General features: G+C 39.2%; 1 protein-coding gene across 1 annotated transcript; it reads right to left on the bottom strand.

The window, feature by feature from the left end:
• Positions 1 to 2,145: 2,145 nt before the first annotated feature.
• TYR (tyrosinase) lies at positions 2,146 to 13,197 on the bottom strand (the record flags this gene model as incomplete). The annotated part of the gene is made up of 2 exons (XM_010150860.1): positions 12,281 to 13,197; positions 2,146 to 2,362 (listed from the first exon to the last, which is right to left on the bottom strand). Coding segments are annotated over exons 1-2 (1,060 nt in total), but the record flags the coding sequence as incomplete, so codon positions are not given.
• Between the last annotated feature and the right edge of the window lie 784 nt (positions 13,198 to 13,981).

The raw sequence follows: 13,981 nt of genomic DNA, 5'->3' as shown, positions 1-13,981 counted from the left end.
TGTGGTGCTTAGTTGCCAGTTGGGGATAAACCCCAACACCAAGATAGTGTATCCTGCTTCTGTAGCTACCTAAGCTCAATGGCTCCTGAATCATGTCTGACTTGCACGTGTCCTCAAGAACAAGTAGTTTTTTCCCAGTCTATTGGAAGAATTATCTAAATCACATGAAAACCATTAAAGCCTATTGGTGGCAACCATGATGTTTCTTGTGTGGCATTTGGAGGGCTTCAAATGACCACAGTGATGAGTTGGAGCTTCATAACCTCAGTTAGGAGAAAAAGGAATACTCTTCAGCTTCTGAAGGGTTGTTACGCAGAACAAAAGAACTCACTTGGAGGAAAATTTGATCCAGAAGTGCTCTTTTCAGATGCAGAGACATTGCCATTATTCAGATTAATGCATGACCCTCTTCAAGTGTGATTGGCAGATGACACTATGATATTAACAAAGACCATCTGTGACTGCACTCAGTAGTCATGAAATTAATGTGATAAAGAGACAGCAATAGAGAGAGAGTTTGATAGATTAATCAGACAAAACACTGATTCTGATTTTAGAGTTAAAATAACTTCTTCCAGGTTCTTTGAGAACTGTGGTTTCTTTCCTGATCATTGTGCAATTCTGTCAAACATCTATGTTGCTGCCTGTTTTCAAATAGCTACTGTTATTTTAAATAAGAAAATGCATCCATTTGTGTGAAAGGACTATAGTTGATCTATGACACTGTTTAGCTGTCAGTTTAGACTTAGCATTGACAAAAAGCAGCTTTTACCCTTTTTCTGCAAGTATTCACTGAATTATTGTTATTTAATGAGCAGTCCTGATACTGAAATTTAGGCTTTGTCAGTGAGAGGTCCATTTTGACTCTGCTATTCAGTAAACTCATATGTGGCTCTCCATAACTTCCATAGGCTGTGCCTTTGCTTTTGTTTACAATACTAGATGCATGATGGTAGATGCTCATTATTTCCTGACTTGTGTGCTTCAATTCCTTTTTCTCTACTCCACCTATTCCACCCTTTGCATCTATTCCCATACTTCATGGAGAAAAATGCTGGCAAACCCCTACTCAATTACGCTACCTTTTTCTTTCTCGTATTTCACATGGTTCCTCTTTTCAAGGATAGAATGCACAGCTATGCCCAGAGCTGAAGTCAATTAGTGTATGGATTCTCTGTCAGCTTCAGGAGACAAATCCCACATTTTTGACTTTAAGAGCAGAAAATGGTTCACTTTTTTAAATTTTTCTGGAAAAAATTTATAGCATTTCACTCTGTGTTAGGATTAATGCTGAACATACTAAAAGTTTTGCTTTCTCATCCTCACACCAACTCCTATATTGCATTGTCTTGGCCCTTGTACACTTCCTTGCAAGCAAAAATCTCTGAGATATCAGAAATAGATGATGTTTGATTCAGCTGACATATGATACTGTAGCAATATTTATTGATAAATTTATAATGTGCTATCCCTTTTATGAGCAATTTAGCAAGATTCAAAAGAGATTGGGTAGACAGATAATTGAAAGTAAGTATTCCTTTTAGGAAATAAAACACTGGTTTACTGGCAAATTTGGAACATTCAAAGCAGGTTGGATTGTTAGATAAATGAGTAAATTCATCTGGAAATTATTCTAAGGGTAATTTTTGAGGTGTAACTTATTCTCTAATCCTTAGAGTTGGGGAGAAGTATACTATGGAGTTCACAGTGGCAGAATGTAGATATAACATGCAACTGCCAGCAGCCTCTTTCACCCTTGTCCAGCCTGGCCTCTGGAAGAGAGTTTTCCAGGGCAAACCTGTAACCCACAGGGATATGGTTATATTAATGTGTAAATAGATTATTGGATTTGTCTCCTTTTATGCAGTGTTACATTTCTTTGATGTGCCTGGTGCTGACTATAGCAGGAGACAGTATCTCCTAATAGATGGGTTTAGGGTCTGATCTAGATGGCAGTTTCTATTCTCTTATCAAATGCCTTTAACATGGTTCTTTGTTGCTGTTCCAGGAGAAAGCATAACTTTTTCTTTTTATTTTGTGTGATACATTATGGAATCAGATCAACCTGCCCAGAGATTAAAGAGTCTAACCCCACAGAGAATCAGTTTACAGATGGACATAGAATAATAGAATAAAATATGTTACCTTCCAAAGTGTTTCGGAAACTGTAATTGGCCATTTTGTCCATCGATCCAGATTCATACTGAGTTAGTGATAGGCAAAATTCAACTTCAGCTGAAGATGGGAGCCTTGGTGTCCTTGATTTATCATTGTTTCCAGGGTTTCGCAGTATAGGCCCCTCACTTGTGCCACTGCATAAAGCCTCTTGGCTGTTGTACTCTTCAGACCGAGTACAAATTACCTGTATAAAACACTTTCTATTAGCAGAGTTGCAATTGTAAAAAGTAAAAGAAAACAAAAGAGGTACTTCAACTCTCATTTTTTTAAAGGAGCAAATAAAATGCACAATGTAATAAGTTTGTTGCTAGAATATATATTTTATATATATATTATATTTTTATATAGTTTTTAATTTTTTATGCATGATTTTAATATAAGCTGGGTTATTTTATAGAGGACACCCCTCTACTACAGCACATATTTTGAAATAATACACTAGTCTATGTCTGAAACTACCCACGTGGACCGAGACATCAATTCTCATTTATTCCCTTGAAAACTCACTGAAGCTAAATTCAGTGTTACCTACCAATGCAGCAGGATACAAACAGAGTTAAATCTCCTTCTGTAGTTGCTAAATGGAGGCTTTTTGGCTTCAACAGACTACTGAACAAAGCCATAATCACAGATATTTTTTTCTCCTCACAGTAAAAGGGAGAATTGTTGACTTGGAATATGGAAAAAAAAATCTTTTATTCTGAAAATATCTGTTTGTTCTTTGTCAGACTAAACGTGCACTTAGTTTCACTATGTCTTGATGATGCTGTATGTACAAAATGGGAAAAGACATTGCTCTACTTCCCAGGAATGTTGTAGGGATGAACACATATTACCAACAGAAATACTGTATTGATGGGTATTAGCAAAGGACCTTAAACAGATCGATGGGTACAGATACTAAATACTGTCCGAATCCTGCATAATTCATATAAATGGCCTGGGTTCACAGGCAAATTCCAGTTACTATGGCATAGCAAGTCATTATTTGTCAGATGATCTGTAGACGCTGTCAGTCCACTTTGGAAGAGAGGTGGCTCAGTGTAACTTCAAATGAAAGTCAACTAATTTTGAATGTGTAAAACATTTGCCATGGGCTAAGAGTGTCCACACAGACTATAAATGCAACTAAGGTGCTGCTCAATGTCTTTTTAAGCCACAATAGCTTATTTGTTACCTCTGACAACCATGAGCTTTTATAGTAACTCTCACTGCATCCTCTGCTTGGTCAGAGAAGTGATGGGAGTGAGGATATTTCTTTCATATTTTGGTTCAATAAACCCATGGGAAGTTAGCACAAATACTAAATCATTTCTACTTTATGTTCAGGAACTTGCCTGACATGGAGTCAGGGTGGGGAATGAAGAAAAATATAACAACACAATGACAAGCAGAACATCAGACTCGAGTGTCTGGTGGGTGTGTATAGTGGAACAGTTGATGGGTCTATTGAAATGACATGGAGCAACAGTGGCTCAAGTCTCCCATAAGTTGTTCTGTATCACTTTCAGGTGAGGCTGAGGCTCTGACTGAAACCTGCAGTTCACTGTTTGGTTTCTTTTTTGAAAAACCCAACAAACCAAATAAAACTCCAAACCACCAGAGACTACTTCAAAATGTAGGACTCTTTGGCTAGCAGGTAATCAATGTGGTTAATGAGAATTTTCTGTGGAGAAAGAACAGGTCTTATTATTGTGTAAGATATCATAGGGGAGAAAACACATAACACTGAAACCTCCAGACTTCTTTCATCCTGGAGGTGTACTTCTATTTTATGGACCGAAACAATGAATGAGAAGGTGAGTGAAAGCAATTATATCTGCTGTGAATGGGATGGAAGAATATGCAATTCTCTGTTAGTGAAGGGAGTGAGTGGGAGATTCATTTCACCAGCACTAGCTGTGTACAAATTGCCAGATTGAAGCAACATTTTAGGACAACTTCTGCAATGAACAGAAAGAGAGGCATCTCATGAGTGTGATTCAACCTTCCTAAGCCAGATGTCTGGTAGGTGAGATGTACTTGTCTCTAAGGGTTCCTAACTCTCCATTGACTAAGTCAATGAAATAAAATGTTAAAAAAAAAAAAAAACAATGCAGAAACTGTCTCCAGACTGCAGTTAGCAAGGCAAGCAAAATTAAGTGTTCAACTTCATGCTCTGCATCTGCATTAGGATGGGGTGAATCACACCCTGGATGCATGGATGTGCCTCTGAAGTGACTAAAGGCAGAGCCGAAGGTAAGTTGCTTTTCTGCCTAACTTTGGAATGAGTGCAAGGAGACAAGATGAATCCTTTTCTAAGTGATTTGACCATGATGGAGCTGGTGATATAACCTAGATTTCTTAAAAACCTGGAGTTCTTAAATTATAAGTTCCTTATGGATATGAATCTCATAAATAAATGGGTTTTTTTTGAGGAGATAAGAAAGCTTATCAGAGAAATTTATCCTTAGAGACTGCTTTATTAGCTGAAATCTGCCCTAGTCTGTTAAACCTACTAAGATGCCTTTGGAGGCTGTAGGTAGTTGTCCAGCAGAGAGTTTCATGTGCACGTTCTCCCCAGAAGCTCAGTGAGCTCTCCCCAGAAGCTCAGGATTGTGCATCTAAGGACTGAGGTCAGGACTGTGCTTCTAAGAAGTCTCTGAAGAATCCCTACTAATAAAGCAGAGGTAGACACAGGGAGAGAGCTACAGTTATAAACACAAAGCGTAGCTACGGTGCTGTTTTTATGATTGTTTTGTGTTACTGAGAGAGTTTATTCCTGTTAGAAGGAAAATAGGGGGATAATTCAGACTGAGAGAGATTCTCTAGTAATGTCTTTGTTTATAGAGAATACACAGATTTACGTCCCTAGAAGTGCACTAGTGAAGAAGGGAGGTGCGTCTTGGGTGGTGGAGCTCAACCCAAGTTGGAACACTTGGCTCTGAAAATATATAACTGTGGATTTCCTGTTTACCAATGTTTCCTATGGACCTTATCTAGGTCAGTATCTTCATAAAATCACAGAATCGTAGAAGGGTTTAGGTTGGAAGGAGTCTTAAAGATCATCTTCTGGCTTCTCTACCCTGCCACCTCCTATCTTTTCATCCTTTCCCCAATGCCCTGGGGATATATCCCCTTTGTGTCCTAAAGAGGAATCCCATTCTGCCTTCAAGACTGGCTTTTCAGATACTCAGACAGGAAATCTTCAAGCATACGCTCAAATATATCTAAACAAAGGAACATTTTCCCTTCATTCTTTTATCCATTTCAGTGGGATTTAATGCAACTGATCATGTTATGAGGCTTATAAATGGTTAGAGTGCTGATTTTTTTTCCATTTATGTCTCAGTGTAACCCTCATCAATGGTCTGACTAACAGAATTCATCCTAAACAGAAGCCAGATGTTGTAAGGTATTTGGTAACTCATGGACAAGAAATGCCAACATAAGGGTCAGGAATTAAAATGATTATCTATGACCTTCTGCTATTTGTTCTGAACCATAAAATTAGCTGGGATGCTTTTCAGAAAAGTGTAATTTAGGTAATATCAATTATGGGTCTATCGTGAAACTATAATTTGATGTTTTATCAATCATATGAAGAGTAAATGGTAACAGAACATAGGTCAGCTAGATGGTTTTTTCTGGATGTAATCTGCATAAAGCACACACAAAATGGGTCACATCATTGCCTTCTTTTCATTCAGGAGGCATATTTTGCATTAGAAACAGGCTGCTTTAAAACAAGATTTTTTTGTTCCCTGACAGAACAGCCCTGAGCATATTTCTCAGTTCACCCTTGACAAAGTTTCATATTCAAACTGCAGCCTATGTCGTCTCTCCTGCATATGTAAATTCACCAGCTCAAGGGAAATTGTTAGGAAGATGCTCTGAGGAATACCTTATGTAAGCAGTTAGCAGAGCAAATGCCAGTAGATGGCAGTCCAGAATACACAGCATCGCGCTTGGGCCTTGTAACACCCAGCAAAAAACCCCTCAGTGCACTGCAGTTGAGATCTTTAGCACAGGTCTTCATACCGTTTCTTAGAAAACAGACTGTAAATGCGTGGAAGCGTTACTGCTGTCTCGCACCTTTTCACAAATGGGAAACCCTTTTGTGTGTTAGTTTGCAACTGCTTGCACAGACTAGCCCCTGTGCCTAAGTGAAGTGAATTGCATTACAGGGATCTTCAGCAGTGTTCAGTCCTTTGCTGTTTTTAAATTCAAAGCTTTGGGGGTTTTGGTGACAAATTCTTTGTGTTTGCTTTGGACTTATTAGTTCTGTGTTCACGGGGACATGCAATACAGGTAATATATAACTGGACCCTTGGGAAAAAGGGGATTTTTTATGGTACTGAAATAGCTGCTCACTTACAGTGTGATCTGAAGTTCCTTAGTTTGCTGGGGAAGCACGTCCTCTCAACGTGTTAATACACACCTTTGCTTCCTTTACAGCTGGTCCCTTGTTCTGCTTCTCTTCTAAGCCCACGGAGCAGGAGTCTGCCCATGCCCAGAAACTGTATCAGCATGTTTTCATAGTGCTAAACCCCAGGTTAATATAGCTTAAAGGAACCATGTCAGACTACAGTCAGAATAACCACATGCCTTGCTTACCTGTGACACCTATCCCAGCTCTACCAAGGGTGAGCACTTCCTGGACCTTCTTGTGCCCATTTGTCCTACATGAAGCCTAGACTCCTAAACTGGAGCCTTGGGTCCCACTATGTGGCCAAAAGAGGTTTTGCACTGATTCATTGTCTTTCTCTCTCTTTCTCCACTTATTCTCACATTCTTGCTTGGGAATGGCATTAAAGTGCAGCCCTCATGTTGGATTTAAAACATTTGGCAATTGTAAAGATGTTTAATTTTTAATTTCTCTGCTGCATTAGGGTCTGGCATAATCTAGGCCTAATTAAGTGGCATATAGAAGCCATTTACTCACCAAACTAGGTAAATGCAACGAAATCCCCAAATAACCTGCAACAGAATGAACTGCACTTTGGGAGCTTGCTTTTATAGGCAGAACATCAAAAGGAGCTGTATCTATAGCAGTCCAAAAAGTTTTTAAGAGACTGTGTATATTTATATCTGTTTCTTCATTCAGGAATGGAAAGGGAAAACCAGCAGAGGACTGAATGGAAAAAAGAAAATTTGGAAAGCAAAGCTTTGAAGAAATTCTAAGAAACATCTTTGTGCAAGGATAAGATCATTAGTTATCTTTCTGACCCCTACGGCATATCCATTAACTGGAGAAGCTGCAAAACTCAAGCTACAAGGAGATGAGACTAACATGAAGTGACAGCACTGAAACAAACCCAGGGCCTTCCAGGTATTTTCTCAGCCTTCGGTAAAAGCTGGCTGAGTTTCATCTCTTTGCTCAGAGACAGCCCAGAACTGGGGGATAACTTACACCTCATTCAGCACCTCAGAATGGTGCTGGGGTGGAGTAGGAAACTCTGTCATTAATTACTGCTGAAATATTCATTAACGTTTTCTGGTTTGGCAGACTGTGCTTCCCTGTTCTCTGGCTGTCTCTGAGCTGTACTGTTAGTGTTGCTGTCTCCACGTCTACCGCAATCCCACTAAGATGCATCTCTTTACAGAGTGGTAGGTTTTTTTTCTCTGGTGAATTAGTAACAAACCCCAATTGTTAGGAAATCCCTTAGCTATTAATTTATACACCTCTGAAGACCTTTTACACTGCACAACTCCTGAGCAAGCACAGCTATATACTAGAGAACAACCAAGCAACCGCAAGCTAGGTTTGGCTGTCAGCCACTCATGATCCCATTGACGAGGGGGAATTACTTCGAGATTACAGTGACATAAAGAGGCTGAGGATACCTGAGTGGCTGCTTGTACTGTGCACAAAACCTCAGGACGTGGTACTGAGGTGTGGCATGTGGAGAGTTATCTCTTTGCAACAGAAAATGTTTCAAATTTATAATCCACGTAAGCACATCATTAGGAGACCAATTTTGATAAACTCTTTCTTTATAGTTACTTGCTCTATTTGGGTTGTTGTTTTTTATTTTAACACCCTGTAGCTGGCACCAAAACCTATTAAGTTGTAATAAAAAAATAAAGTCATTGAATTCATGAGACACTTGGGTGTCCACAAGCCAATGGATGTAAGACTTTGGCTGATTTAAGAATCAAGAAGTGTTGGCTTCTGGTGTATGTATTTTTTTAAATTTCCTGCAGTTTTTAAAGGTGGACATGAAATAGTGCTTCAAAAGATCCTCTCAGACTATTCAGCTAGCAAAAGAGTTTCCTGATAAACTGTGCTTAGAATTAAATAACTGTGGCTGAATAGTTGAATTTTGTATTTCTTATGAAGTCATATTTTCAGGTAATGGATCTAAAGTACTGCCATTATTAGTGCAGAAGCATTATATCCCTTTTCTATTTGTGTAACTTGTTTCCCTTTTGTAGTAGCTTTACATTTGTGTAAGCGGTTCTGCAGAGTGATACAGACTGAAGTGCTGAGGGAAATTCTCAGTGCTTGCAACAAAGAATTGACTGCAGGCTTACACCAGCACATCTGAGAGCAGACAGCTCTCCATGTTATGCAATTACTTCTCTCAAGTAATTCTTATAGGAGAGAAAAAAAACAGAGGGCTATAGTTGATGCTGTAGCCTGCTTGCCACAATAGCAAACCTAAAAGAACACCTACATTCTCCTGATGTATTTTCTTCACCATCTGTCTAGCACACTGTGGGGATCCCCAAACTCTACAGTTAACTACCAGTAGAAAGATTCCACTTTTATTTGCAGAAGACTTTTTATGCATTTGTAAATGTATTGACTTCAGTTATTTCTCCAAATCCGTTCTGGTACAAAAGACAGCAGAATATCACTTTATACTATTTAAGTGAGGCATAATAATATTATTTTAGCAATTCCGCTATCTTGAATAATTATAGAAATGGACACTACAAAAAAAACCCCTCTTACAATGTCATGGAAGATCTCCATTTCCCACATAGCTTTCTGTTAAGTCAGCATGGAATTACAAAATTTGGTAAATGATTAATAGGTGTCATGCAGTCCTCATTCTGAATGCAACACTTGCAGCATAACGAAGAAGTAACTGAAAACATGAGAAAATCCTTCCCACCTGCCCTAAAACATGAGCCAAGAAAACAAATAGAAACACTAAAGATTCCTGATAGTCTTACTGGTAAAACCAGAGGCAGAAATCAAAAGTTCCATTTAGATGATAAACACGAGAAAAATGTGGACAGATATTTCACTCAGTTAACTGGTAACAGCAGCATGTTGAAGAAAAAGTAAGGCGAAAGCAAGAATTTCAGCTTGTATTCATGGGTATCCATGTTGCCATGGCAACTTCTCAACGGAATAAAGTATTTTCTCCTTTCTTTGGGGATTAAAAAAAAAGAGAGATGCTGTTCTGCAAATAGGCACTTTCCCTTTCCTTTAAAAAAAATAAATCTATAACTATTTCCTAACATAGAAGACATTGTTTTGTTACGCTTTGGAATGAGACTTAAAATTTTAAAAAGGACGCAATATTATACTTGTGTTATTCAAAAGGTTTCTCCTGCCCTTCTTATTCTTAATGCTCATTAAAAGCCTAAATTCCTTCACATTTCTGGATCTTCCTTTTTTTTCCCCCCCTTATCTCTTGCTGTTTAGCTACAGAGCTTGGATAATCAGCGTTATTCCGCAGTAGACCTATGGCTGTTTTCCACTTCAAGCTAAGGCTGTTTTTTTTCCCTTTTGATTTTCTGGAGTGAGATTCTGATCTCTTAGTTTGTGCTACTTGAAGGAACTGCATTGACTAAGTTATTCCCTCATAAGCAATTGTTTAAATTTGGATTCAAGGCTAATGAAGAAAGATCAGTTTGTGTTGTATTTTTACCTCAAACTCACTGACTGAAAATGCAGATATGTTCAATCTCTTTCATTCCTTCGCTAGATAAGGCAGCAGAGTTATATATGGATAGAAGATGTTAAAGGGGAATAAACCCCTTTGAAGAGAAATTTATTGTTGCCCTGTTTTGGAACTTTTGATAGAAGTATAGCATTTCCAGAAGTGGCTGAAAAATCTAAGTGATAAGCATCCATTTTCAGAAAATACTTGGAAAACTTCCACAAAGGGCTTTGGTGCTCTTATAGCGAAGAGCAGTCACACTGACACTGAATGTGCTTTAAATACAGCACAATTTTTATTGTTCTATCTGCTGAAATTATTAGAAAAAAAAATTGTTAAAGCAACTTGTTTCCTAAAAATGTGTCTTTATCTTCATAATATATTTGTGGGAACTGACCTTAAATGAGAAGTTATAAACCTGACTGTTTTCTTAAATGTATTCATTACTACTCATAAAGTTTCTGAGTACTTATTACCAAGGTGGAAAAATATTGAGAATTTGGATATGATTAATAGTACCTTTGAAAAAATGAGCTAAACATAACTATCTAACCCCTCCAGGTCTTTTCTGTTAGCAACTTGCTGATTCTTTCATACTACCTGCCTTCTACTACCTTGTTTATCTCATCCAATATACTGTATTGATATCTCCACTTGACACATGTAACCAGTGCAATTCTAGTTTCATTTAATCCACTTTAACACTTATACCATGTTCACATGACGCTTTATTCATCTCGGTGCAGAAGAGCATCGGATCATGCCATCTAATTAAGTTAGTAGAGTTCATCGCGATTCATAGTGTTAGAAATGAGCAGAATCTTAGAAAATGGGATGAAAATGCATGCTTGTAGCTATGTCTATTTTATAGCTGTGCCTACACTGGTAAATTAAATGTGGCCAGGAAATTTCCTGAGCAATGAGGCCAAATGGCATGAAGTAATCCATGTCTATGCCAGTAAAATCATCTTAACCTCCCAAACAGGGTGGCTATCTGCAAAAATTCATCTGAAAAATGATCCCTGAAAGGTACCTTTTAGGGGGAGAACTAGTCAATACATACTAAATGTATGCCAGAGAATGTCCTAAAATAGGTCTATCACAGTATATGACAATGTTTGAATTTACAGGTATATACACAGCCTATATTGTTCAGAGGACACAAATCAAGACGAAGCACAGTATAATCAACCCAGTTAGTTGCTGTTTTGTAATGCCAGAATATCAGAGAGCTGCTGGAGCTTGTATCTCTTTCACTTCCCATTAAATCACTAAAACTGCCCAACCTTCATTTGGGCTGTTGCTACAGAAATAAATAGAACAAAGATAGATTTACACCAACATAATCATAGACTTCAGTGCCAGAAGGGACTGTTGCTATTGTCATGATGGAGTGTGTCTATGGAAGCCAATAGACCTTTGTCACCGTATTTTAGGCTATGTGGCAGTAATGAGCAAGAGACAAAAAAAAAGTCTAGAAGCTCTCAGGGTTAGCATAGCACAGTATAGTTCAGCTATATAAGAACACAACACCTATGTAAATACGAAATTTACCCTGGTTTAATTGTCGTGCTTTTAAGTTGCAATAGCTGTTGAGTTTATTTCTTAGTTCCTTTGAGCAACAGGCATTACTTCTTATATGTCTTTTGAACTACTATTGTGATTTACACAGCTGTTAAAGTTATATTTTGTTTGGTTTTTAGTTTGAAAGCTGACAAGCTTAACTGGATAGCTTTTAACTCTTGGATGGAAGCAGGCACTGGGAGAGCGGTAGACCCTCAAAAACTCTTTGCTTTTATTTCCATCGTTCAGTCACCAACTGTCTTGCAATGGTTGTGTGTTAGCAATTTGTGTACATAAATCCTGCTCTTTCTCACCTGACTGCCTCAACATCCCCAAGCATGTTTAGCCTGCTAAAACCATGTCTGGACACAAAGGCTTAATGTTCCTTTTCCCACCTTAACTGTAGGTTCTTAATTAAGCAGCCTAAATCCTACAGTCAGTGAGAGAAGAGACAAGGAGACAAATGAACAGCTCTAACTGAAGTTTAGGTGAACATAAAATCTTATTTGTTCTATGGTAGTGCTGACTTTTCTTCAGGAATGTCTAAGGGAATGCAGCATGGCTAAGCTCCCAGCCTATGCACCTCACTTAAGTGACCAAAGTCAGGTAGGACAATTCTGGCACAACCAGCCTTTCCCTTCCCCTTTCACTGTTCTTACCTGCCACGAGGAGAAAAATGATGCTGGACTGAGTAAATTGGGGTTGGTGGGATGTCTGCCACCCATGTATTCATCAGTGCAGACCACGCAATCCTCTGCATCGCGCCAGTCCCAGTAGGGGATGGTGAAATTCTCATCACCTGTTATCTTCTGGATCTCACGTTCCCACATCAGCAGAAAGACCCGATGCCAAGGCAGAAAACCAGGGGCTTCATGAGCAAAATCAATGTCCCGCCACACATTGGACCCACCTAAGAGTGTGTCTCGAGAGGCATAATAATGCATCCACACAAAGAGATCATACACGTTGATGTTTCTGAACATGGGGTTGGAGCCATTGTTCATCTGAGTATACGTGCCAGTAGCAATAACATAGTCCTGGCTGAGGGTGTTCTTTGCCAGGTTGAGGTAGGCAAGAAACTTGTCCTTCTCACTGGTGGTGAGCTGGAGGATGTTCCTTCTTGTTCTCAGTTGCCTTTCAGTGCAGTTGATTCCTGAGAATCCAAACTTGCACTCACCACAGTTGAATCCCAAGAAGTTTCCTTCGCATTTACACGTCCGGTTGTAAAATACGGAGGGCCAGTCCTCTCTGTCATCCACTCCTGAGAAAGGGAACTGGGGTCCCAGTGGAGCCTGGGAGAGCAGGATGTTCTGGCAGGACCCTCTGCCAGAAAGTTCCCCACAGGGGGACCCGTCTCCAGCCCAGGGAGGACAGCACTCCTTCCTCTGCAAGCTCTGCGTGTTCGCACAGGCTCTGGGGAACTGCCCGGTGGCTGGCTGAAGGATGACTAGGAGAAAACCCATGGCAAACAGCGACATCCTCACAGAGCAGCAGGAGAGCATCAGCGTTACGCTTCAGTGCATGGAGTGCTCGCTCTGACCCCTCCAAAGTCTGGGGTGTGAAAGAAATTCCTCCCCTCCACCAGCAATGAAACACTGCTGACTTCTGCTACAGTGCACCCTCCAATGTCCTTACCCATTCCTATCCTGGATGCATTTACACAGAAAATACGCTTCAGGGTTAATCTGATTATCACATGTTCTGGGTGACAGCCAAGTGACTTCTTTCCCCACCCCCTACAGGTTTCAAAATACAGACATTTATTATAAACTTTCATCTTCTGCCTAACACATGATTTCATTCCTCTGGCAATTGGATAGGAAGTAAAATGTTAATTTGGACACAGAAACAATTGTCAGCTCTTCAAATTCCTTGTTTGATTATATGATTTAGAGTAAATGGTTGCTTAGAAAAAGCCCCAGAAGAATCCTATCAGTTAAATAAGCACAGTGACCCTAAAAATTAGAAAATAAACAATTTGGGGGTAAGCTATCTATTTTTTTAAGAGGAAGTAAACATGACATATGGTCAGATTAAGTGTGAACATAGGGCAGAACCAGAACCTGGCTTGGCATTTTTATATTTCAGTGTGAGCTGCATTTCCCAGGCCACCCTACAGCAAAGTACCTTCACAAGTGAAGCAATAAACTTTTCAAAAAATAAATTTTTTGTTCCCTTATAATCCATATCACTTTGACAGTAAATGACATACCGAAATCTGCACCCAAACTTTCTCTGCAGTTTTGTGTGGAATACTGGTAAACTGCCAATAAAGTGGCAGAAACGCCTTTAAGCAGTTGTGTCTGGATTTGGGAAACAAGCCTTGACTCCTGTTTTTCTTGCATCAGGCAGTTTGCAAA

The sequence above is a fragment of the Eurypyga helias genome, unplaced genomic scaffold (genome assembly GCF_000690775.1).
Source record: "Eurypyga helias isolate BGI_N326 unplaced genomic scaffold, ASM69077v1 scaffold52424, whole genome shotgun sequence".
In the NCBI taxonomy this organism is placed as follows: Eukaryota; Metazoa; Chordata; class Aves; order Eurypygiformes; family Eurypygidae; genus Eurypyga; species Eurypyga helias.
The sequence above is the reverse complement of the archived record's forward strand: the minus strand, read 5'-3'. Positions and strand labels throughout refer to the sequence as shown.